This window comes from Heterocephalus glaber, unplaced genomic scaffold (genome assembly GCF_053883595.1).
Source record: "Heterocephalus glaber isolate CG9 unplaced genomic scaffold, H.glaber_assembly_v1.0 deba00001861, whole genome shotgun sequence".
NCBI lineage: Eukaryota > Metazoa > Chordata > Mammalia > Rodentia > Bathyergidae > Heterocephalus > Heterocephalus glaber.
The window spans coordinates 886,343-908,828 of NW_028258501.1; the positions used below are offsets into that span (position 1 = coordinate 886,343).

The 22,486-nt window shown below is 53.7% G+C and overlaps 2 protein-coding genes across 3 annotated transcripts; both read left to right on the forward strand.

The window, feature by feature from the left end:
* The first annotated feature begins 1,271 nt into the window (after positions 1 to 1,271).
* On the forward strand, positions 1,272 to 7,353 carry Tafazzin (tafazzin, phospholipid-lysophospholipid transacylase). The gene is given in 10 exon segments (XM_087204097.1): positions 1,272 to 1,654; positions 1,809 to 1,937; positions 2,445 to 2,490; positions 2,632 to 2,717; positions 4,867 to 4,947; positions 5,015 to 5,172; positions 5,174 to 5,300; positions 5,425 to 5,477; positions 6,383 to 6,460; positions 6,543 to 7,353. Coding segments are annotated over 10 exon segments (969 nt in total). The 5' UTR covers positions 1,272 to 1,545; the 3' UTR covers positions 6,645 to 7,353.
* Positions 7,354 to 15,034: 7,681 nt separating this feature from the next.
* Positions 15,035 to 22,164, forward strand: Atp6ap1 (ATPase H+ transporting accessory protein 1). 2 transcript variants are annotated; one of them, XM_087204078.1, is made up of 11 exons: positions 15,035 to 15,237; positions 15,484 to 15,610; positions 18,132 to 18,206; positions 18,736 to 18,929; positions 19,149 to 19,189; positions 19,877 to 19,962; positions 20,175 to 20,261; positions 20,364 to 20,413; positions 20,869 to 20,916; positions 20,998 to 21,229; positions 21,332 to 22,164. In XM_087204078.1, exons 1-11 carry the CDS (start codon positions 15,080 to 15,082, stop codon positions 21,539 to 21,541), a joined length of 1,308 nt encoding a protein of 435 aa, XP_087060204.1. In that variant the 5' UTR covers positions 15,035 to 15,079; the 3' UTR covers positions 21,542 to 22,164. The 2 variants fall into 2 exon arrangements, with proteins under 2 accessions (XP_087060204.1, XP_004875058.2); XM_004875001.4 differs by having other exon boundaries at positions 20,175 to 20,413.
* Positions 22,165 to 22,486: the final 322 nt, after the last annotated feature.

Below are 22,486 nucleotides of genomic sequence, written 5' to 3' on the forward strand. Positions count from 1 at the left end.
AACTCAGGGCCTTCGCACTGAGCTACATCCACAGGGCTTTTTCATTATTATTTTTAAAATTTTTATTTATTTATTTATTTTGGTACTGGGGATGGAGCTCAGGACCTTGTGCTTGCAAGACAGGAGTGGAGCCACTGAGCTACATTCCCGCCCCCACAGACCTTTTTAAAATTTTGAGACAGGGTTTTGCTTAAATTGCTCAGGCCGTGCTCGAAAGTGAAATCAATCTTCCTGCCTCAGCCTCCCAGAGTGCTGGGTTTACAGGGATGCACCACGTCACCCGGCAGGGACGGGACTTTTGGGTGAGAAGTATGTTTTGCAAGGAAAGGTAGTGGTTGACAGTGTTGTTAACATACACTCTACAATACATATATAATATTTGACATCTTATTCTTTACCTTACTATATTAGCATGTCCTATCATTACATTCTATTTTACAGACATATATACATACTATATGACATAGTCATGTGATATCACAATTAATGTAATTTTTTTTGAGACAGGATCTTGACATGTAGTTCAGGCTACCCTGGAACTCATGGCAGTCCTCCTGCCTCAGCCTCCCAAGTGCTAGGATGACTGGTGTGGACCACCACGCCGCCTGGCGCAATTATGTAACGTTGTATTTTTGTTATTGTTGTTTTAGTTTTTTTGACAGGGTCTTGCTATGTAGTTTAGGCTGGCCTGGAACTTGCGAGGATGCTCCTGCCTCAGCCTCCTGAACGCTGAGATGACAGGCATGCGACACCACGCCCAGCTGTAAAATTGTATGTTCATAATTATGTAAAACTACATAGTGGAATATATAGGTGCACGTATATCATTTATATTATATGTCACATAAGACAGTCCAAAATATAAAATGGTTAATTCCATATCATGCGAATTTTACCTCAATAAAAAGGAAGGGACCAGGGATTTAGCTCAGTGGCACTGAGCCTGCCTCGCAAGAGCAAGGTCCTGAGTTCAATCCCCGGTACCAAAAATAAATAAATAAATAAATAATAAAGGGGACAAATAAAAGGCTCCCGCAGCCTAGACTTTGGTCATCTCAGGTAATCGTGCTGTGCAGCCCCTGTTACCTACACACTTCAGTTAGGGACCCTGACCCCAAAGGCGCCGCAGGCTGAGGATCGGAGGCCGGGATCCAGCAGGGCCGCGCGGGAGCGCGCAGGATCAGCCTGGCCTCGTCCCCGCTGCCGTCAAGCGCCTGTGCGTTTCACGACAGGTGGGTGGGAGCCGGACGCCTTCTCCTGATCGCTTTCCGGCGGTGCGCAGCTGCCAGGCTGCCACTGTGCGGGTGCGTCCCGCTGGTCGCTGCGATCCTGGCTTCTGATCCTGGCGGCGGGTCCTCTGTGGCGCGGCTCTGGCCCCATCTACGAGGTGGCCCTGGCCCGGGTCCCCGTCGCGCCGATCCGCGGCTCCCGTTTGTGCTCGAGGCTGTCCGAGACCCCCGGCGACTGAGGACACGGACCCAGGCCGGCCGGCCCCGCGGGCTGCCCAGGGCGGCGCAGTACCGGCGGCGGGCGGCGCCGGAGGCCATGCCCCTCCATGTGCGCTGGCCGTTCCCCGCCGTGCCGCCGCTCACCTGGACCCTGGCCAGTAGCGTCGTCATGGGCCTGGTGGGCACCTACAGCTGCTTCTGGACCAGTGAGTGGCCCATGGCCAAGGCAGGGTCTGTCCGGTGTCCCCACGCTGGCCAGAGCTGGAGCTTGGGGTTTGGGGCAGCGGTGGCACATCCCCGAGGAAGTTAGCCTCAGGCAGGTGGGAGGAGGCCGAGACTGAGACCCCGTCGTCCCCTCAGAGTACATGAACCACCTCATCGTCCATAACAAGGAGGTGCTGTATGAGCTCATCGAGAACCGAAGCCCCACCACGCCCCTCATCACCGTTTCCAACCACCAATCCTGCATGGACGATCCTCACCTCTGGGGTAATTGGGCCGGGTGCTGGGCACAGGGAGGTAGAGAAGGAAGCCAGGTGGGCTGGGCCGGGCTGGGCAAGCAACACCAGCACGGATCACTGCCCACTGGGCTCCTTGCACAGCCCTGGAATTCCTAGGTCGGAGATGCCCCGCCTCCTCGGGCAAGTTGCCTTTGTGGTCCCTTGGGCATTCCCTTGGGGTCTCAGAAATGTGAAAGGAACAAGGAAGTGGCTATAGGGCAAGGCTGAGGCAGGAGGGTCACTACGAGTTTGAGGCCAGCCTTGGCTTCATAGTGAGACCCTGTATCAAAAAACAAACAAAAAGAATGGGAATTGTCAGGATGTAGCAGGGAGGTAGGTAGATCATACTCAGCGATGAGCAAGATTATAGGGGCCAGGGGGAAGGAACTTGGAGGTCCAGCCCAAAAGTCTAGAAGCTGCCACTGAGATGAGGGAACCAAGGACCCGTCCTGAAGGAAGGTGAGTCAGGCATGAAGCCTCTTCTCTCCTTACCTAGGGATCCTGAAGCTCCGCCACATCTGGAACCTGAAGCTCATGCGCTGGTGAGCAGGCCCTGCCCTCCGGGCCTTCCGCAGATTTACCCCCGCCCCCAGGTGGCAGCCGAAGTCCAGACAGGGCACAGAGTGCGGCCCACAGGCCCTCAACCTGGGTGGCAGCGGTGACCGGGCCTGTCCTTGCCCCAGGACCCCAGCAGCAGCGGATATCTGCTTCACCAAGGAGTTCCACTCGCGCTTCTTCAGCCTGGGCAAGTGCGTGCCTGTGTGCCGAGGTGAGCCCTGCCTGTGGTGTCCGGGATCCTGGGGGTGGGCATGCTGCACCTTGCTTCTGTCTCCGAGTGGCCCGTGTGTGACAGGCTGCCTGGGAGCCAGGGGTGGCACCGCTATGGGCTGGGGTGGTAGGTACGCACCACCACAGCGGACCTGGGGAAGGCCATTTTATCCCCATTCTCCAGATTGGGCTGTGAGAGCTTAAGCGGCTGGCCAGGTGACACAAGGTGAGAGGTGGCAAAGCCACAGTTCAAATCCAGGTGGCTCTCTCCTCTGGGGAAGCAGAGAGGAAGGGAAAGGCGTTCGGAAGGTGGCCACACAGGTGCCGGGTACTGGAGAGGTAGAAAACTGTGGTTGTAGGAAGAATGGGGAGGTTCTGGAATAATCTGGTTAAGAATTTTGGGCTCTTATCCAGGTGTGGTGGCCCATGGCTGTCACCCCAGCCTCTGGGAGCCTGAGGCAGGAGGATCACCATCAGTTTGAGGCCTACTCGGGCTGCGTAGTGAGACCTTGTCTCAAAAAACTAAAAAACAACCACAAAAACCTGGGATTCAGGGGAGGGATCAGTTGAGGTTCAGCTGCAGACATGGAGCTGAGATTCCAGAGGAGGTGTGGAGAGAGCAGAAGTCCTGGACAGAAGCCACCAAGGTGCCAGAGAATGACAGCCAAAGAGAAAAGTGAACCAGGGGCCTGTGTAGCATGGATCCCATTGGTGACCCTAGAGAAGCCATTTCCATGGAGTGATGGCCACAGGAAGTGGCCTTCTGTGGCCCAAGAGGGCTGGTGGCACTGCAGTGGGGGATAGTAGGGGTGGTCAGTCTTCTTAAAGGGTTGCTTGTGAGGAAGAAGAGGGAGGAGAAGGGAACCAAAGGATTTAAGAAGTCAAGGGAAGTTGTTTATTTTAATTTCCCATTGGCCAAGGTAAAACATGGCAAATCCTCAAATAGCCTCGACCACACCTGTAATCCCAGCAACCTGTAATCCCAGCACTCTGGGAGGCTGAAGCAGAAGGACTGCAAGTTTGAGCCCAGCCTGGGCAATTTAGCAAGACTCTACCTCAAACAAAAACAAAAACACAAAGCTGAGTATGTAGCTCAATGTGAGGGCCCCGGGTCCAGTACCACAAACATACAAAAAAGAGAAGAAAAGAAGAAAAAAAAAAGTGCAACCTTAATCCCAAGCACCAGCAGGGAGAGAGTGGCAGGGACAAGTTACCTATCATGCACATGTGACCTACCCAAAGCTTTAATTACAGGGCTGGGTATGCAGGACATACCCAGCATGCCTTGCCCCTCCCTGTCCCCAAGCCCAGGCTCTGTAACGTGATAGTCCAGTGCTTGGGGGCTTGACGCAAGCTAATTAGACCCAGCATTGGCAAAAGCTACGCCAAGACACGCTTTGCAGGTCCCGGTGCTAAACTCTGTAGATGGGCACTGGTAGAGAAAGCCACACCCACTACGAGCACCTGCTGCAGGCTGCAACCCCAAGGGGAAGACCCCTAGCCTCTAGGCAGCTGCGACCCAGGTCCGAACTTCAGTGATATTGACACTGCTTGATCCCTGACTAGAATCGGCCTTGCAGAGAATAGGGTAAGAGGCCGTTGTTAGCTCACTGTCCAGAGATGGTCCTGGTGTGTCTGCTGTGTCTCCCCACTTTATTTCATTTATTTTTTGTGGAGGTTTTTTTGGTTTTTGTCTTTGTGAGACAGGGTGTCACTATGTAGTTCAGCCTGCCCTTGAACTACAGGCTGGCCTCAAACTCGGAACAATCCTCCTGCCTTAGAGTGCTGGGATCACAGGCGTGCACCACCATGCTCGGCTTTATTTTGGGGGTTTTGAGACAGGGTCTTACTTTGTAGCTCAGGTTGTCCTTGAACTCAGCTATCCTCCTGCCTGAGCCTCCTGAGGGCTGGGGTGACAGGCATGTGCCACAATGCCAGCTGATAGGATATTGAATTCTGAAGTCAAAGGCCAGGGTGGCCAGGGCGGACCAGGCCCTGGCACAGTCATCTGGCCATTGCAGGGTGTCTGTGTATGGTACGGTGGGCGTGACGAGTCCCTGAGGTGCCATCTGTGTCCCAGTGCAGCACATGAGTGTCTGGGCGAGTGGGGTGCAGGGTGGAGACTGACGGGGACAGGCCCTTCTCTACAGGAGATGGCGTCTACCAGCGGGGCATGGACTTCATCCTGGACAAGCTCAACCACGGAGACTGGGTGCACATCTTCCCGGAAGGTGGGTGGGGCCACAGGGGTTGGGCTGTGAGGGCCCAGTGCCCGGCCTCACCACACTTTCTCTGCAGGGAAGGTGAACATGAGCTCTGAGTTCCTGCGCTTCAAGTGGGGTGAGCCCTGCTGGCTGCCCTTGGCCAGGCGTGTGGGAAGCAGGGGCTGGGGGCCAGGCAGTGACATGAGGGTTACGCAGCTAGTGGGTTTGACTGGGGGCTGGCAGGGTGGCACTGGCTAGGGGGTGGGCAGGGCAGCTGGGCATAGCCCATGCCAGCCTTTCTGCCACTCCCCTGGCAGGAATTGGGCGCCTGATTGCTGAGTGTCACCTGAACCCTGTCATCCTGCCGCTGTGGCACGTTGGTGAGCCCGGGGGACAGACGAGGGGCTCCCTGGGTGGGGCGTGGGAGTTCTGCTGGGCAGGCTCTGTTCCCGGGCTGTCTGTGGTCCCAAAGCAATGTGTGGCCTTCTGTGTCCTGTGCCGCAGGAATGAATGACGTCCTTCCTAACAGCCCACCCTACTTCCCTCGCTTTGGACAGGTAGGTGGGCACTGCCACTACTTATGTCCGTGCATCCGTCTGTCTTCTTGCCTGCCTGTCTGCCGTGTGTGTCCCAGTCCATGCTGCAGAGGACTGGGTTGGAGACCTGCCCCCAGAGCCTTTGGAATAAGGGGTCAGAATGGGACAGGTCATCTAGGATGGGTCCCAGGACTACAATGGCTTAATTTATTTGGTTCATTGAGACAGGGTCTCACTGTGTTGCCCAGGCTGGCCTTGAACTCATGGCAATCCTCCTGCCTCAGCCTCCACAGTGCTGGGTTGGCAGGTGTGCACCACCATGACCAACCCCAGCTCTTGGGTTTTTTTGGTGTCAGGAATCAAACTCAGGACCTTGCGCTTACGAGGCAGGCACAGAGCCACTGAGCTAAATCCGAAGCCCCTCCCTACCCTTTTTTGGAGACAGGGTCTTGCTCTGTAATCCAGGCTGGCCTTGAACTTACTGTGTAGCCCAGGCTGGTCTCAAACACACAGCAATCCTCCTGCCTCAGCATCCAGGGTGCTGGAATTATAGGCATGCACCACCATGCCTGGCTCCCAGCTGCTTGTTTTTTGGTTTGTTTGTTTGGTACTGGGATGGAACTCAGGATCTTGCACTTGCCAGGCAGGCGCAGCACCACTGAGCTACCTCCCCGGCCCTCCAGCTGCTTGTTTTAAGGAGGGAGATCAGAGCTGGGGATGTAGCTCAGTGGCGCCGCACCTGGCTGGCAAGCCCAAGGTCCTGTGTTCCATCCCCAGTACCAAATAAATAGATAAATAGGGAGATCAGTGAAGGAACACATGGCTTATGGGGGTTGGGAGGGAGGACTTGGCTGTGGCTCCAGGGTGGCCAGGGCAGGGATAGTGGTGGCTCCCTGCTGTCATCCAGTGGCCGCCTCCCTCCACAGAAAATCACTGTGCTCATCGGGAAGCCCTTCAGTGCGCTGCCCGTGCTCGAGCGGCTCCGGGTGGAGAACAAGTCAGCCGTGAGTTTCCTCCCAGCCCCTTGGTCTGCCAGGGGGCCACCCATGGTCCCCAGGTCCAGGCCAGCCCAGTCCTCGCCCCCAGGTGGAGATGCGCAAGGCCCTGACCGACTTCATCCAGGAAGAGTTCCAGTGCCTCAAAAGCCAGGCCGAGCAGCTGCACAGCCGCCTGCAGCCAGGGAGCTAGGCCCGAGCCCATCCACCGGCCGCAGCCATCCAGGCCCAGGCCAGTGTGCTGGGCTCAGGGTGGTGCCAGGTGGGCCCAGACCATGTTCAGTGCCTGCTTCCAGCTGGTGCTGCAGCCCAAGGAAGGGCTCTGTGCTGCTGGCCTCTGGGCCATGGAGCCAGAGGAGACTGAGACAGGGCTGCTCCTGGGGCTGGCATTGGGAGGGCCAGAGTGGGCTGGCTGGTGGGGACAGGCAGCTCATGAGGCCATCCAGCCTGGTTCTCCTTGCCCACTTGCCAGTCCAGAAGCTGCTTACCACCTCCTCAGGGATGGCTGTTGCCATGTCTTCCTTTCTTTTTTTTTTGAGACAGGGTTTTGCTCTGTAGTTCTGGCCAATCTGAACTCACTTTGTAGCCCAGTGGCCTGCAACTTTGGGCAATCCTCCTGCCTCATCCTCCTGAGTGCTGGGATGGCAGGTGTGCACTACCATGCCCGGCTCCCATGTCTTCCTCCTTGTAGCCCAAGTTCTTCACTCTGGGCCCTGGCCCTGGGCAGGGTGGTCACAGTAGCCCACAGGCCGTAAGAGCAGAAGATGAGCCCAGGCAGTTTGTGGCAAGGCCTGCCCTGTGCAGGGCCACTGACTGTCCATCCTCCTGCTCTCAAAGCCCGCCTGGCCTGGGTCAGGGTTTCTGGTTTTTAAACAATAAAGCATTTGTGTTGTGCTATTGTACCTCTGGCCTCTCTATAGGGAGGGCAATGGGCAGAGACCTCTGGACAAGAAGGCAGGACTTGCTGGGTGTGGTGGCACTTACCTGTCAACCCAGTACTTATAAGCAGCCCCTTCAGGGGACAGCAGTCAGGCCGCTCAGCAACATGTCTGCACAAGCATGTGATGCGGTGCTGGGGGCTGAACCTAAGGAGCACTGAAGTGCAGCCCCAGCCCTTTAATTTTTGTTTATACTTTGAGACAGGGTCTCACAAAGTTGCTCAGGCTAACCACAAACATGCTATCCTGCCTCAGCCTCCTGAGTAGCTGGGATTACAGGCATGTACCACCACGCCTCGCTTACATGCACACCTCTAAACCCATAGGAAAAAGAAAAATTCTATTATTGTTATTTTTAAATTTTTTTGCAGCACTGGGGATTGAACTCAGGACCTTGCACTTGCAAGGCAGGTGCAGTGCCACTGACCTAAATCCTTGGCCCACGAAAAATTATACTTGAAATTAAATATTTATGTTCTTTAATTTTTTGTTTGTTTTTTTGAGACAGGGTCTTCCTATGTAGCCCAGGCTGGCCTTGAACTCCAGTAATCCTCCTGCCTCAGCCTCCCCAGTGCTGGGATGACAGGTGTGTGCCACCACGCCCAGCAAAATTATTTAGACTTGAGAGGGAATCAAAACATTACCACAAACCTAGCAGAATGCAGTGAATAAAGGATCCAGAGGGCAATCTGTAGCCTTAAAGTTTATGTTAGGAAAGAAGGAAGGGTGGAAATTAGTGAGCTGGGCATCTGTTTCAAAAGTTAGAAAGCAGGGCTGGGAATTTAGCTCAGTGGTGCTGCGCCTGCCTCGAAAGCACAAGGTCCTGGGTTCGATCCCTGGTACTGGAAAAAAAAAGAAACAGCTGGCATGGTGCCTACCTGTAATTGCAGCACTGAGGAGGCCGAGGCAGGAGGATTCCTGTGAGTTTGAGGCCAGTCTGGGCTACATAGTTTAAGACCAGCCTGGACTATACAGTGAGACACTGTCTCAGAAATAAAATGAAATAAAAAGTTAGAAACATGGCTTAAACCAAAGAAGGTAGAAGGGCGGAGTTAAGTAAGGTCAGCCTGGCATATTCAAGGCCCTAGGCCCGACCCCCACCACCACAAAAGTAAATCAGTAATGCAAGTAAGAGCAGAGAGGATGACAGGAAACATAATGGAGAGGAGCACAAACACCAATAACTGGTCCTTTGAAATGGCTGACAACTGGGGGCTGAGGCAGGAGGATTACCATGAATCCAAGACCAGCCTGGGCTACACAGCGAAATCCTGTCTCAAAAACACCAAATAAAATATTTATAATTTTAAAATTGGGGAGGGGAGGGAAGGTGATTGGGAGAAAAAGAGGAATCAAACTGTATCATGTACAGGTACAAACCCCCTTTGATGAATGTGATCATTATGTATATTTAAATTATACCAATAAAATTAATGATAAAATAAAATTTCCCTGGGTTTGAGCCAGGCGAGGTGTTGCACACACCTGTCATCCCAGCAACCAGGAGGCTGAGGCAGGAGGATCATTGCGAATTCAAGGCCAGCCTGGGCTACATAGTGAGTACTGAGACCCTGGCTAAAAAAACATCAGCAACAAAAAGAAGATGGGAGGGGGCCGGGGATTTAGCTCAGTGGTTTCGCCGCCTGCTGCGCAAGCGCAAGGACCCAAGTTCGATCCCTGGTACCAAAAAAAAAAATGGGAGGACTTGCTCCATCAGGCATTAGGTTTTATTATTGATATTATAATTATAATGATATTATATCATAATTAAGACAGCATTATATTAAGTTAGGGATAGTGGTGCATACTTCATCCTCACACTTTCAAGGCTGAAGCAGGAGGATCACAGCAAGTTTGAGGCCAGCCAGGGCTACACAGCAACACTTGGTCTTAAAACAACAAAAAGCACCACATTGGCTAGACAAATTCACCTGTGGGATGGCATCTGGCCTCCCATCTATGTGGACATTTATTGTATGACACAAGCAGGATCGCAAGCCAGTGGGAACGAGGTTCTTTTCAATGGAGGGCACCGAGACCACTGCAGCCTCCCAGGGAGGAAAGACATTTCTGCTCTGCTGCGCCCACTGGAACACTGAAAATAAAACAACTACTACGAGGTGACGGAGAAGGATGCACCCCTAACTGTAGGGCTCACTCCTGGCACGTGAAGAAGAACTCCAAACCAGCATGGGCCAGGCTGCCTGGACGGGTGGTCATGTGACCCAGCATTTCCCAGAGGATCCTGTGCTTCCCAGAGGCCTCCTCACCCCTCCACTGGCAACTGTGCCTCTCGATCCCTGCCTCATCCTCCTGTGGTGCTCTCCTCTCCTTTGTTCCCCTTAGGGAGACACCAGTCTGGGCTTAGGGCCCCTGTAATCCAGTATGGGTACTTCTTCCTTTAACTTGATTGGATCTGCACAGATCCTATTCCCAGGCGAAGTCACAGTCAGAGGTTCCAGGTGGATGTGACTTGGGGGTGGGGACCCTATCCAGCCCTGTACATACACCCTATGATGTGGCAATTCCATGCCACGTAATATATCTTTGAAATGCCATATTATAACTGAGCAAGGTGGTCCATGCCTATAATACCAGCACTCTGGGAAGTTGAGGCAGGAGGATCAAGTTGAAGCCCAGCAGTGACTTAGCAAAACCCTCTCTCACAATAAAAAATAGAGGGCTGGGGATGTGGCTCAGTGGCAGAGCACCTGCCTGGAAAGTACGAGGCCCTGAGTTTGATTCACAGCAAAAGTGAAAAAATAAGAAAAAGACCAAAGCAGCCCCTAAAATAAAAACTAGAAGCTGGGGCTGTAGCTCAGTGGCGCCACCACCTGCCTCGCAAGCGCAAGGTCCTGAGTTTGATCCCCGGTACCAATAAAATAAAATTTGGAGCTGATTTTTAAAAAGTAGAAACGGGCTGAGAATGCAGCTCAGTGTGACGGCCCTAGCTTCAATCCCCAGTACCACAAAAAGAAAAGCAAAGCTGCGCGCGCACACACACACACACACACACACACACACACACACCCAACAGCATACACATACTTGCCATGACAGCCCACATGGGGCCACTCAAGGACAGCTGCAGAACAGCTCGAAGGACATGGGGTGCTTCGGCCACGGAAGGGTGTGGCCATGTGCAATGATGCAAATTAACATCCTCATGCTGAGCATCTAATCCAGACCCAAAATACTAAGTAATTCCATCTATATAAAGTCCCCAAACAAAAGGAATCTGTATTTAGGGATGCATACTTAACTGAGGAGATATTAAGACCAAAGTCTTTCCCCTGAGTATTGGGTTTGTGGTCACTTTGGAAATGTGCAGGGCCTACTAGGGGTTTTAGGGGGTCTGACATTTTAGTTCTTGGCCTGCTGATGCCATAGGACCCTGCTGTTTTGTTTTTTGAGACAGGGTCTTGCTATGTAGTTCAGGCTGGCCTTGCACTCGAAGTGCTTCTCCTGCTTCAGCCTCCCTCCTGAGTGCTGAGATTACAGGCCTGTGCCACCACACCTAAGACTTTTGATGAGTCATTGTGCTGTGCATGTTTGTTTTGTGTACCGTCCTGTCTTTTATGGGCTATATTTCTTTTCTTCTTCGTCTTTGGTTTTTTTTGGTACCGGGGATCGAACTTGGGACCTTGCACTTGTGAGGCAGGCGACGCAACCACTGAGCTAAATCCCTGGCTGGGCTCAAACTTTTGATCCTCCTTCCTCAGCCTCCTAGAGTTCTGGGATTACGGATGTGTACTACCTCGCCTGGCAGTGTTTTTATTTTTGTATCTCATCTACAGGCAACACATATGTGTAACATACTTCTTACACATGTATATGTAACATTGCCGGGGATTTAGCTCAGTGGTTTCGCTGCCTGCTGCGCAAGCACAAGGACCCGAGTTTGATCCCCGGTACCGAAAAAAAAATTGTTGACATGTATATGTAACATATATGCAAATACGCATGTTGCACACTTTTGGTATGCACTCCATAGTACAGTGAGATAACTTAAGATGCCTGTAATCCCAGCTGCTCAAAGGCTGAGGCAGGAGGATGCTGAGTTTGGAGGCCAGGCTGTGCAACTTAGTGAGAGGGTCTCAAAATTAATATAATACTAGGCAACAGAGACATGGCAGGGGGTATCACAATCTCCAACTTGAAACTATACTACAAAGCTACTGTGATAAAACAGCATGGTACAGGCAAAGAAACAGACTTGAGGACCAGTGGAACAGATTAGAAGATGCAGAAACAACTCCAGACACACTCAGCCACCTCATCTTTGACAAAGGAGCCAAACACCCTCATTGGAGGAAAGATAGCCTATTTAATAAATGGTGTTGAAAAAACTGGATTTCAACCTGCCAAAGATTAAAACTAGACCCATACCTATCACCATGCACTAAACTAAGATCAAAGTGGATTAAAGATCTAAATAATAAAACAGAAACAGTAAACTTGCTGGAAGATAAGTTAGGTAGAATTCTTGAAGACATTGGCATAGGAAAAGACTTTATGAACAAAACCTCAGTAGCACGGGAACTAGCCCAAAGAATCAACAAGTGGGATCTCATCTTATTAAAAAGCTTCTGCACTGCAAGAGAAACCACCAACAGAGCTAAGAGACAACCCACAACGTGGGAAAAAATTTTCAGTAGCTGTAACTCAGACAAAGGACTACTATCTAGAATATATAAAGAACTTTAAAAAAATCAGACCCCCCCAAGTTTAAAGACCCAATTCAAAAAATGGGCATCTGAAATGAACAGGCATTTATCAGACAAAAAAGTAGAAGCAGCAAATAAACATATGAAAAAATGTTCAACATCACTGGTCGTTCGAGAGATGCAGATGAAAACAACACTGAGATTCCACCTCACCCCAGAAAGAATGGCTTCGATCATGAAATCAATAACAAATGCTGGTGGGCTGTGGGGAGAAAGGAACCCTTCACCATTGTTGGTGGGAGTGCAGACTGGTGCAACCACTGTGGAAATCAGTATGGAGATACCTCAAAGAACTAGGACTAGAGGTCCCATTTGACCCAGCTGTTCCCTGCTGGGTATCTTCCCCAAAGAATTAACAGAATCATATCACAGTGATATATGTGCACCCATGTTTATAGCGGCACAGTTTGTAATAGCTAAAGCTTGGAAACAGCCCAAGTGCCCATCAACTGGAGACTGGATAAGGATGACGTGGTTTTTTTATAAAATGGAGTATTACTCAGCCATAAAGAACGAGAAACTAGAGACATTTATAGCTAAATGGATGCACATTGAGGCCATACTTTTAAATGAAATAAATAGGATGCATATGTGTAAATACCAAATAGTTTCTCTAGTGTGAGAAACTGAAAGTCTAAATAAAGATTAAAATGAATAATTCACAGTGGGAAATAGGAAGAAAAGGTCTAAAATGGTAGGGGAAGTGGGAGGGGTAGGGAAAAGGAAAGAAGGAAAAGGAAAAATTATGAGAAAAGGAAAAAATGGAAACAAAGTCTTTGTAAATAGGGAAGGGTGGAGGGGGTGAAGAGAGGGCAGGGAAATGGGAAAAAAATAAGAACCAAGATACATCATGTACAGGTACACGTACCCAGTGATGAATGTAAATGTATTGTATACCTACAATGTCCCAATAAAAGAATTTAAGGAAAAAATTCATATAATAGCTGGGTGTGGTGGCACATGCCTGTACTCCCAACACTCCGGAGGCTGAGGCAGAGGGATTGCCACAAGTTCGAGGCCAGCCTGGGCTACATAGTGAGTTCAAGGCCAGCCTGAACTATATAGTGAGACCCTGTCTCAAAAAAAACAAACAAACAAGGGCCGAGGATTCAGCTCAGTGGCACCGCGCCTGCCTGCCTCAGAAGTGCAAGGTCTTGAGTTTGATCCCCGGTACCAAAAAAAGAAAACAAAACCCCAAAACAGAGGGCTGTAGGAACTAGGGTGGTGCTCCGCTCCCTCACTGTAGGAGGCCTGGGTTTGATCCCCAGCATCAGCTTCAGGGAGGTGTCACTAACATTTTAACATTGTGCCTCACCACACACCTCTCAGTGAAACACCCTCTCCACTTTACTTTCGGTGCATTCAAAGGAAGTTGCAGGTATTGGGTCACTTCCTCCTAACTTAAACAGGATGTATACCCTTAAGGAAAGTTCAGGATTTGGTTGTATCACTTTGTTTGCAAACATCTCCAGTCTGAGAAAGAAAATGAAGTGGGACTCGGAGGGCAGGCAGACCAGGAAGAGCGTGGCACTCAGAGGACTGAAGAGAAAGCAGGTTTATTATCACTAGGGGCCCAGTGGGAGTCCCCTTCCAGGGCCTGAGGCCCGCTTCTCCGTTTGTTCTATTTGTTCTTTTTTTTTTTTTTTGGTGCCAGGGATCGAACTCAGGTCCTTGCGCTTGCGAAGCAGGCAGCAGAACCACTGAGCTAAATCCCCAGCCCCAGTTCTATTTGTTCTTTAGCCAGGGCGGGGGAGCAGGCAGAATTTTACAGAAGCAGAACTTAGCAAAGGGCATGGAGGTGGAGGTAGTGTTTTTACAGTTTATCTTTAAGACATGGGGAGGTGGGCAGCTGTGTCTCAGCAGTTCATCTTCTCGCACAGTGACCTTTGTGGGTTTGGGAGGAGGGGCAGGCCTTAGATGGTCAGCCTCGAGACCCTCAGTCTCTGCCAAGCTTTGAGACTGTCGGTCTCCAGTCTGTCTATTATTTTCATTTCAAAAACACGGCACAGAGAAAGACAAAAGCCTCCCTATTGGCTTAAGGCTGTGACCTCTTTTATTTTTTATTTTTTATTTTTTTGAGACAGGGTCTCACCGTGTACCCAGGCTGGCCTCGACCTCGTGGTGATTCTCCTGCCTCAGCCTCCCGAGTGCTGGGATTACAGGCATGAGCCACCACGCCCGGCCTGTGATTTCCTTTTTTTGTGACAGGCGGCTGCCAGGCTCCTACCTGTGAGGCAAATCTTAGGAAAAGACAAACCTGGATGGTGTGTCCCCCAATTCACACTGGCATCGCTCCTGGCCAAGCTGCTAGTCGTTGCCGCGTCCAAGGAGCTGCCTCCTGTCCTCAGTCTGCCTGCCTTTAGCGACGGTCGACACTGACACTGTTGGTCGCGGAGACCTCGATGTTCTGGCGTCCCCGGGGTTCTTTTGCTTTTCTGATGGTTCTTTCTGGACCCTCCTCCTGCCAGATCCAGGTCAGTGCCATGTCCCTCCAGATGCTCGCCTGGGCCCTCTCCTCTCCTCCCTCTAAGGGACTGCAATCTCCTCACCTCTGTACCACCCCTATCTGCAGGAAAAACATGCTACTTTTGCAGCTGTGAGCAAAGGGTAAAAGGGAAGGTTAATGTTTGGGTGTGGGCTCAGCGCAGGCACCCCGCCCAGCGCAGGCACCCCGCCCAGCACAGCCCAGTCAGCCCTAGCCCAGCCTTGCCAGCAGAGCCCAGCCGGAGCCGGTAGAGCTCAGCCCCATCCCTTTCCCACTCAGAGCTTGCTCGCCTGGAAATACATGCAGCCAACCAGTAAAGAGAAGTGTCTGTGAGTGCCACGCACCTGGTCCAATCGCGGGTGAGTCTAGGGAGACAGCCTGCGCCCAGGCCAATGGCGGGGTGGGGCGGGGCTCCGGCGGGGGCGATCGGTCATCTGATCTGCTCGGCCCAGCGTCTGAGGCGGTGGAGGCTGAGGCTATGATGGCGGTCACTATGGCGGTTCGGGTTCGGACCGGGAAGCAGCGGGCTCCGGCCCCCTGGCGCATGCCAAGGCCGTTGTTGCTGCTGGCGGCGGCGGCGGTGGCAGCTGCGGCCTCGGAGCAGCAGGTGCCACTGGTGCTGTGGTCGAGTGACCGGTGAGTGGGCCGGGGTGGGGGGGCGGCTGTGCGCCGCGCCACAGTGGCTGGGATCTTCCCCCACCCCGGGGCTGTCCTCGGAGAGGGCTGTGAGGCCCAGGGGGAGCTGTGTCCCTCGCTTGGGGGGCTCATCTCAAGTCGGCCGGCGTCAGAGCTCGGCCCCGCCAAGGGAGTCGGCAGTCCAGCAGTCTTCGGATCTCAAGCCATGCGCCCCCGCATAACACTGCCTCTTCTGTCCCCTGCCAGGAATCTTTGGGCTCCTGCGGCCGATACTCACGAGGGCCACATCACCAGCGACATGCAGCTTTCAACCTACTTAGACCCCGCCCTGGAACTGGGTCCCCGGAATGTGCTGCTCTTCCTGCAGGACAAGGTGCGCCGCCCCAGCCTGCTCCCTGGGTCATCTGGAGGCAGGCAGACCCCTGTCCCCATAGCCCGTTCCCCAGGGAAGCCCAAGTGACCTTGTTCCAACCGTGACAAGTGTGGCTCTCCTGTTGTGAAGGCCCCTAGGAGAAGCTTCAGTGGAATGTTGAGAGCTGACTTAATTAGGTGAAGTAAAGGACAGAGGCTAGAAACCTCTAAAGTACCCAATACTTTAGATAGGTTCTTTTTCTTTTTCCTGCTTTTTTGGAGTTTCACTATGTAGCCCAGCTTGGCCTCACACTCAAGGTGATCCTTCTGCCTTGGCCTCCTGAGGGCTGGTGTGAGAGGCATATGCGCTGCCACAGCTGTCTAATGTATTCTGACTTCCTCTAGTATGGTGGGGACTCTGGTCAGTTTGCAGATGAGATGCTGGGGAAGAGAAGCTGTCGCTCAAGGCCACACAATGACAGAGCTGAACTTCTAGCTGTAGTAGGGACAACCTGGACATGATCCCTTAGTGCTCCCTAGCCAGGTGCTCAGCTAATGCCATTAGCTGGGTCGGATAGCCAGGGAAAATAAGGCTTGTAGGCTGGAATGATTTGCTGGTGTCCCACGGTTTAGAGACTGCACATGGGGTTCAGCATGAGTACGTCAGGCCTGTCTCCCTATGTTTGTAACCATCACAGTGTTCCTTCCCCTCCAGGCTTCTGCTCCCACAGTGGGTGTGTAGACCAGGGCAGCTGGGGAAGCATGGGGCTGGTGTTTGGGAGGCTGTCAAGCCTCTGCTTGTCCACTCCTCATTAGTGGCTTGCCTGGCTCAGTCCCTGTTGCTGTGTTGGCAAGTAGCGGCTGTCATGCTGGCCTATAGTTCCAGGAGGTGGTATGATATGTAATCAGAGTTAGGCGTGGTGGGGCACATCTCTCTTCTGAGCATTCAGGAGGCTGAGGCAGGAGGATCACCCCAAGAGTTTAAGGCCAGTCTGAGCTGCAGAGTAAGTTCAAGGCCCAGCCTGGAATACACAGCGAGACCCTATCTCAGAAAAATAAAAACCAAAAAAATGTAATGAGACTGAAACTCAGCCCTAGTTCTACCACTTGTCAGCCTTTGGGGCCATGAAATGATTTTGTAAATGATCCTACATTGGAGGGTTGGGAGGCATAGATCTTTTTTTTTTGGTACCTGGGATTGAACTCGGGACCTTGTGCTTTCGAGGCAGGCGGCGGAACCACTGAGCTAAATCCCTGGCCCGGGAGGCATAGATCTTAATCTACAGAAAACTCCTATTTTGGGTCTGCCAGTCTTTGGGCATTCTTATTTTCATTCATTCCTTTGCCAAAGATGGCACAGTGAGTAGGTAACAGGGATCGAGTATTGGGGACATTGCGTGAGCAGAGTGACCCAAGCCCCTACCCTTGGGAAGCTGACGCTCTTGTGAGCACAACCGGTAAAAGCTGTGATGGTGTAGGCTGTGGTGTCACTGCTATGGGCCAGAGAAGGACACAGTGGCTGGGGACAAGGTTTTAGATGAGGGTGGTTAGGCAAGGCATCACTGAGGAGGTGATATCTTGAGGGAGGGTGGGAGCCATCAGCTTTGGACAGGGGCGTGGGTTGCAGCAAAGGCCAGTGTGGCTGCCGCAGGGCCAGAGAAGCAGAAGGTGGCAGTTCTAAGTGGGCATAGTGGCACCTTGGGAGGCTGAGGCAGCCGGGTAACTGCAAGTTCGAGGCCAGCTTGGACTACATAGTGAGACTTTGTCTCCCCCCCCCAAAAGGGCCAGGGGTTTAGCTCAGTGGTTCTGGCACCCGCCTCTTGAATGCCAGGTCCTGAGTTCGATCCCTGAAAAAAAAGTGAGGTCAGCCCCCTGGGCATAGTATAGTTAGCCACATGGGATGGAGCTCCTGGCCAGAAGGCAGGGAGGCCACGCAAGTGTGTGTACTAAACAGTGAGGTTAGGGAAGCTGGCTGACATGCCTGGCTAGAGGAAGCTGGGGGCTGGGGTGGTGGCAGGAGTTAAAGGACGCCTGGAGCTCGTGGAGGGCAGAGGGGGTAGTGCTTGGGTTACCATGGGCCCTAGAGCTCTGCCAACCTTGGTGCTTCTGCCACCATGCTCCCAGTGTCTTTCCTTCTCTCCTGTCCTGTCATGAATGCTGGGGTGGGGACTTGTCACCCTGCTGGAAAGGATCCCATCCGCGGGACATTGCTGGGCCCTTGCTCCAACGCTACTTCCGTGTTGGAGGTGGGCTGTGCTGGCTTCTGCCCACCCCCCCTCTACTTCCCTCCTGTTCCTCTTTCTGGCTGAATCCTGCTCTGGAGGTGACCATGAGCCAGCCCCATGACTGTCTTCCAGGCTTGTCACCCTGCCCTGAGAGTGCTGGGGACAGGGCTGACGTTCCCACCCAGTCCCTGCGGCCCACCCTCCTGCTGCACCAGGGCTGGCTGGAACAGAGGATGCAGGCCCTGAGGCAGCACTGGCCCCTGCCCTGGCCCTTGTCCTTGCCTGGCCACCTGAGGCGCTTCTCTGCCTCACCCTTAGCTCAGCATTGAGGACTTCACAGCGTATGGTGGTGTGTTTGGAAATAAGCAGGACAGCGCCTTTTCTAACCTGGAGGTAAGCATCCCCTTCTAGCCCCAGGCTGTGGGGTGGCCGTTCTGTGCTCCCTCTCCCAGCACAATAAGAACTGTACCCTCCTGTGCAAGCACAAGGACCCAAGTTCGATCCCCCGTACCAAAAAAAACAAAAAACAAAACAAAACAAAAAAAGAACTGTTCCCTTTGGGCAAGGCGCAGGGGCCCACATTTGTAATCCCAGCACTCCAGAGGCTGAAGCAGAAGGATCGCGTGTTTAAGCCTAACCTGAGAGACTTAGCAAGCCTCTGTCTCAAAAGTCTGTGTGTGGGGGGTATGCTGGGAATATAGCTCAGTGCAAAGGCCCTGGGTTCAATCCCCAGCAACACACACACACACACACACACACACACACACACACACGTGGGACTGCTCCCCCATGCAGGCTTTGAGCATTGAAAGGATTGGGGTCTGAGTGTCAAGGGCCCCAGGGGCGTCTCTTTCTGACCACAGTGGGGACACTGCATGGGTGTGGTCCCCAGCTCAGTTACCTATCCTCCCTCTGTCCCCAGAATGCCCTGGACCTGGCCCCCTCCTCATTGGTGCTGCCTGCAGTCGACTGGTATGCAGTCAGCTCCCTGACCTCCTACCTGCAGGAGAAGCTAGGTGCCAGCCCTCTGCATGTGGACCTGGCCACCCTGCGGGAGCTGAAACTAAATGCCAGCTTCCCCGCCCTGCTGCTCATCCGCCTGCCCTACACAGCCAGGTGCGTCGGGTGTAGAGGTGACGGGGCTCCCTGTGAGCTTCCACATTCCCAGGGCAGGTGATGGGGACTTGGCCTGAGTCACAGGGGACAGGGTTCCAGGCAGGGATTCTGAGGTAAGCGGACATGCGGGGGGGGGGGTCTCCTGGGCACCCAGGTGGGGGCTGTGGGCTGAGGGAGGGCGCGGGTCCCTGAGAAGCTCATGCTGTGTTCCGTCCACAGCTCCGGTCTCATGGCGCCCAGGGAGGTCCTCACAGGCAATGGTGAGTGCCCTAGGGAGGGCAAGTGTGTGCACCGCAACCTCAGGCCCCTCTTCCTGCAGTGCCGCTGCCCCCAGCGCAGCCCTGGGGGCCTAGGCTTTGCCCAGGTTCACGAGTCCCAGGACTTCACATTGAATAGACCAGAAACAGTTGGGCAGAGCAATTAGGAGGTGAAAGCCGAGTGTGGTGGTGCAGGCATCATCCCAGCACCCAGCAGGCTGAGGCAGGAGGATTACTGTGAGTTCAAGGCCAGCCTGGATTACATACCAAGACCCTGTATCAAAAGCAAGCAGACCGGGGCTGGGGATTCAGCTCAGTGGTTCCAGCGCCTGCCTCGAAAGTGCAAGGTCCCGAGTTCCATCCCTGGTACCAAAAAAACCCCACAAAAAACCAAACCAAACAAGCAGACCAAAAAAAAAAACAAACCCCAAAACAAAAAACCCAATTAGGAGGACTTGTCTGTGCTATAAAGGACAGTCATTCCCACTACCCTTAGGTTGGGCCGCTCACTGGGGACCCAGAGGCCCAGGCTGCTGCCGTCCTGGGGAGGCTGGCTGGGGCGGGGGTGAAATGGCGGTCGGTGCCCAGGCTCTGGCCACACGCTCTAGCCAGTGTCTGAATAGGTGGGGCGGGGAGTGTTTCTTTAGGCTGCCACCTGGTGACCAGGTCCTCTGCTCTTGCACCCTTCAGATGAGGTGATTGGGCAGGTGCTGAGCACCCTCAAGTCTGAAGACATCCCTTACACGGCTGCGCTCACAGCGGTCCGCCCCTCCCGGGTACGTGTCCTTCAGGGTGCTGCGTGGCCCAGGGCTCCAGGAAGCAGTGTGCAGAGAACCCCAGTGGGGTCCGTGGGGACAGTGGGTGGGAAGGGCCTCCTGTGCCCTGTGGGCAGACCCTGGTGTGCTGGCGGGGAGAGCAGATGCTGAGTTGGGGTGTGCTCCCGGAACCGCTGATAGAGGCTTTAGAGGCTTCCTGCCTCTTCACACAGGTGACTCGAGACATAGCCATGGTGACTGGGGGGCTAGGTCGCCAGCTGCTCCAAAAACAGGCAGCATTACCTGTGACCCATCCCCCGGTGAGTTACAATGACACTGCCCCGAGGATCCTGTTCTGGGCCCAGACTTTCTCTGTGGAGTACAGAGGGCATCTGGAAGACCTGACCTCCCGCACCTTCCAGTCGCAGGAGCTCAACCTCACTGGCTCCTTCTGGAATAACTCCCTGGCTGGGTGAGGGCCAAGGGTGGGGCCTCCTGCCACTGTGGCCCAGGAACAAGGCAGGGAGCTGGGGCCGCTCTCAGTGGGACACAGTCACCAGGGGGATAGTGCTGGTGTCTTGGGTGGTGCTGCTGGAGGGGGCTACTCATGCCCATGAGGCCTTGGTAGGCTCTGGGCTGTGGACATTGGAGTCACCCGCTCTGGGGCTCCTGGACCCTCCTGCTGTCCTCACCCCAAAGCCCCACCAGGTGGCTCAGTAGTGACCCCAAGAGGGAGCTGACAGGAGGGATGGTGGACTTAAGGACCAGAGGTTTGGGACCTGGGTGCTGTTCGCGACTTGATTCTGTTCCTACCCATTCAGTGGGGACATTGCCTGTTCAGTAGCTGTGGGGGCCTGGGGCAGGTCTGGGCAGTTGCTCCTCAAAGCCACTCCGGCCCCCTGACACACGCTTCCGCCTTGACCACAGACTGTCGCTGACCTACAATGGGCTCTTTGATGCCACAGTGACGTTCAAGTGAGTCCTAGAGCCGTGGGCTGTGGGTGGGCTCGTGCAGCATGGTGCCCCTGCTCACCTGCCACTCTTGCTGCCTCCCAGGTTCATCCTGGAAAACCGCTTGTACCCGGTGTCTGCCCGCTACTGGTTCACCATGGAGCGCCTGGAGATCCACAGCAATGGCTCCATCATCACCTTCAACGCCTCCCAGGTCACAGGGCCCAGCATCTACTCCTTCCACTGCGAGTACGTGAGCAGCAACAGCAACATGGGCAACCTCCTGGTGCCCCGCATAAAGCCCTCTCTGTGGCAGGTCACTCTCCAGGACTTCCAGGTGCGCCCAGGGTGGGGGCATGGTGGTGGCAGTCGGGAAGGGAGTTCTCAGGCTGCATGGAGCCACCTGGTCTCTCCTGACCTGCATTCTTGTGTCCTCCAGATCCAGGCCTTCAATGTGACAGGCAAGCAGTTCTCCTATGCCAGCGACTGCGCGAGCTTCTTCTCCCCAGGCATCTGGATGGGGCTGCTCACGTCCCTCTTCATGCTTTTCATCTTCACCTATGGGCTGCACATGATCCTCAGCCTCAAGACCATGGATCGCTTTGATGACCACAAGGGCCCCACCATCGCTTTGACCCAGATTGTGTGACTGTGCCAGTGAGGGGTTGAGGCCTTGGCTGTGTGTCCCACCCTGTGGCACAATGGATGGATGGAAGGGCTTCCCCTCTCTCCTGTAGCATGAACCGCACACTCCCCTCAGCCTGTCCTGCTCCCCCTTCAGCCATTGCAGGCTTCCTGGGGCTGTCCCCGTCCCTGCCAACAAGGTGTACATATTCTTCATAGACAGTAGATCAGTCCCCTGACTTGATGATCAGGAGAGAGGAGGACATTAGTTCTAGGGCCCCCTTTCTACCTGTAATTTATTCTCATCTCGCCACCATCCCCCCTCTTTCTTCATAGTGCTTTTGTGTGCAATTGCCCCTCCCCAGGCTCTGGGGCTCCCTGGAGCAGCCATGAGCTTGGGGTCCTTCCAGTGTGTGTGTGGGGGGGGTTGGAAGTACTACTTCCCCTTCTGACTGAGCTGCTGTTTGATTATGTGCTAATGATACTCTGTACATGGGTTTGTATCTGTGGTCAGAGAGGGAAGGGACTGACTTCCATGACAGGTAGGACGGGTGTGATCACTGGGTTTCTGGCATGTTCTCACCAGGAGCGCCTGGCGGGAGTCTGGGGCACTCTGTTGTTTCCTTCCAAATAAAATAACCAAGGGTCGCCATGTGTTGGGTTTCTTTTTTTCTTTTTTTTGGTACCGGGGATGGGTTTCTTGTCACTCATTTCTGTCCTGGGTATAAGGTGTGCGCCTGCTTTGGCTGATGCATTCACTTGGCTTGGCGGTGCGGGAGGAAGCATCCGGATGCAGTTGAGCTGGGCCAAAGTCAGACCCCAGAGGGCTCTCTGGCAGCCAGGCAGGTCTGGGGGGTCTTTAGCACGCTTCGCCCCAACCAGTGAGGTACGAAGGGGTGGTCTGAGCCTCTCTGGGCCTCGTCTCACGGTGTCCTTGGATCCTCCGCAGGCGCTCATCGCGACAATGGCA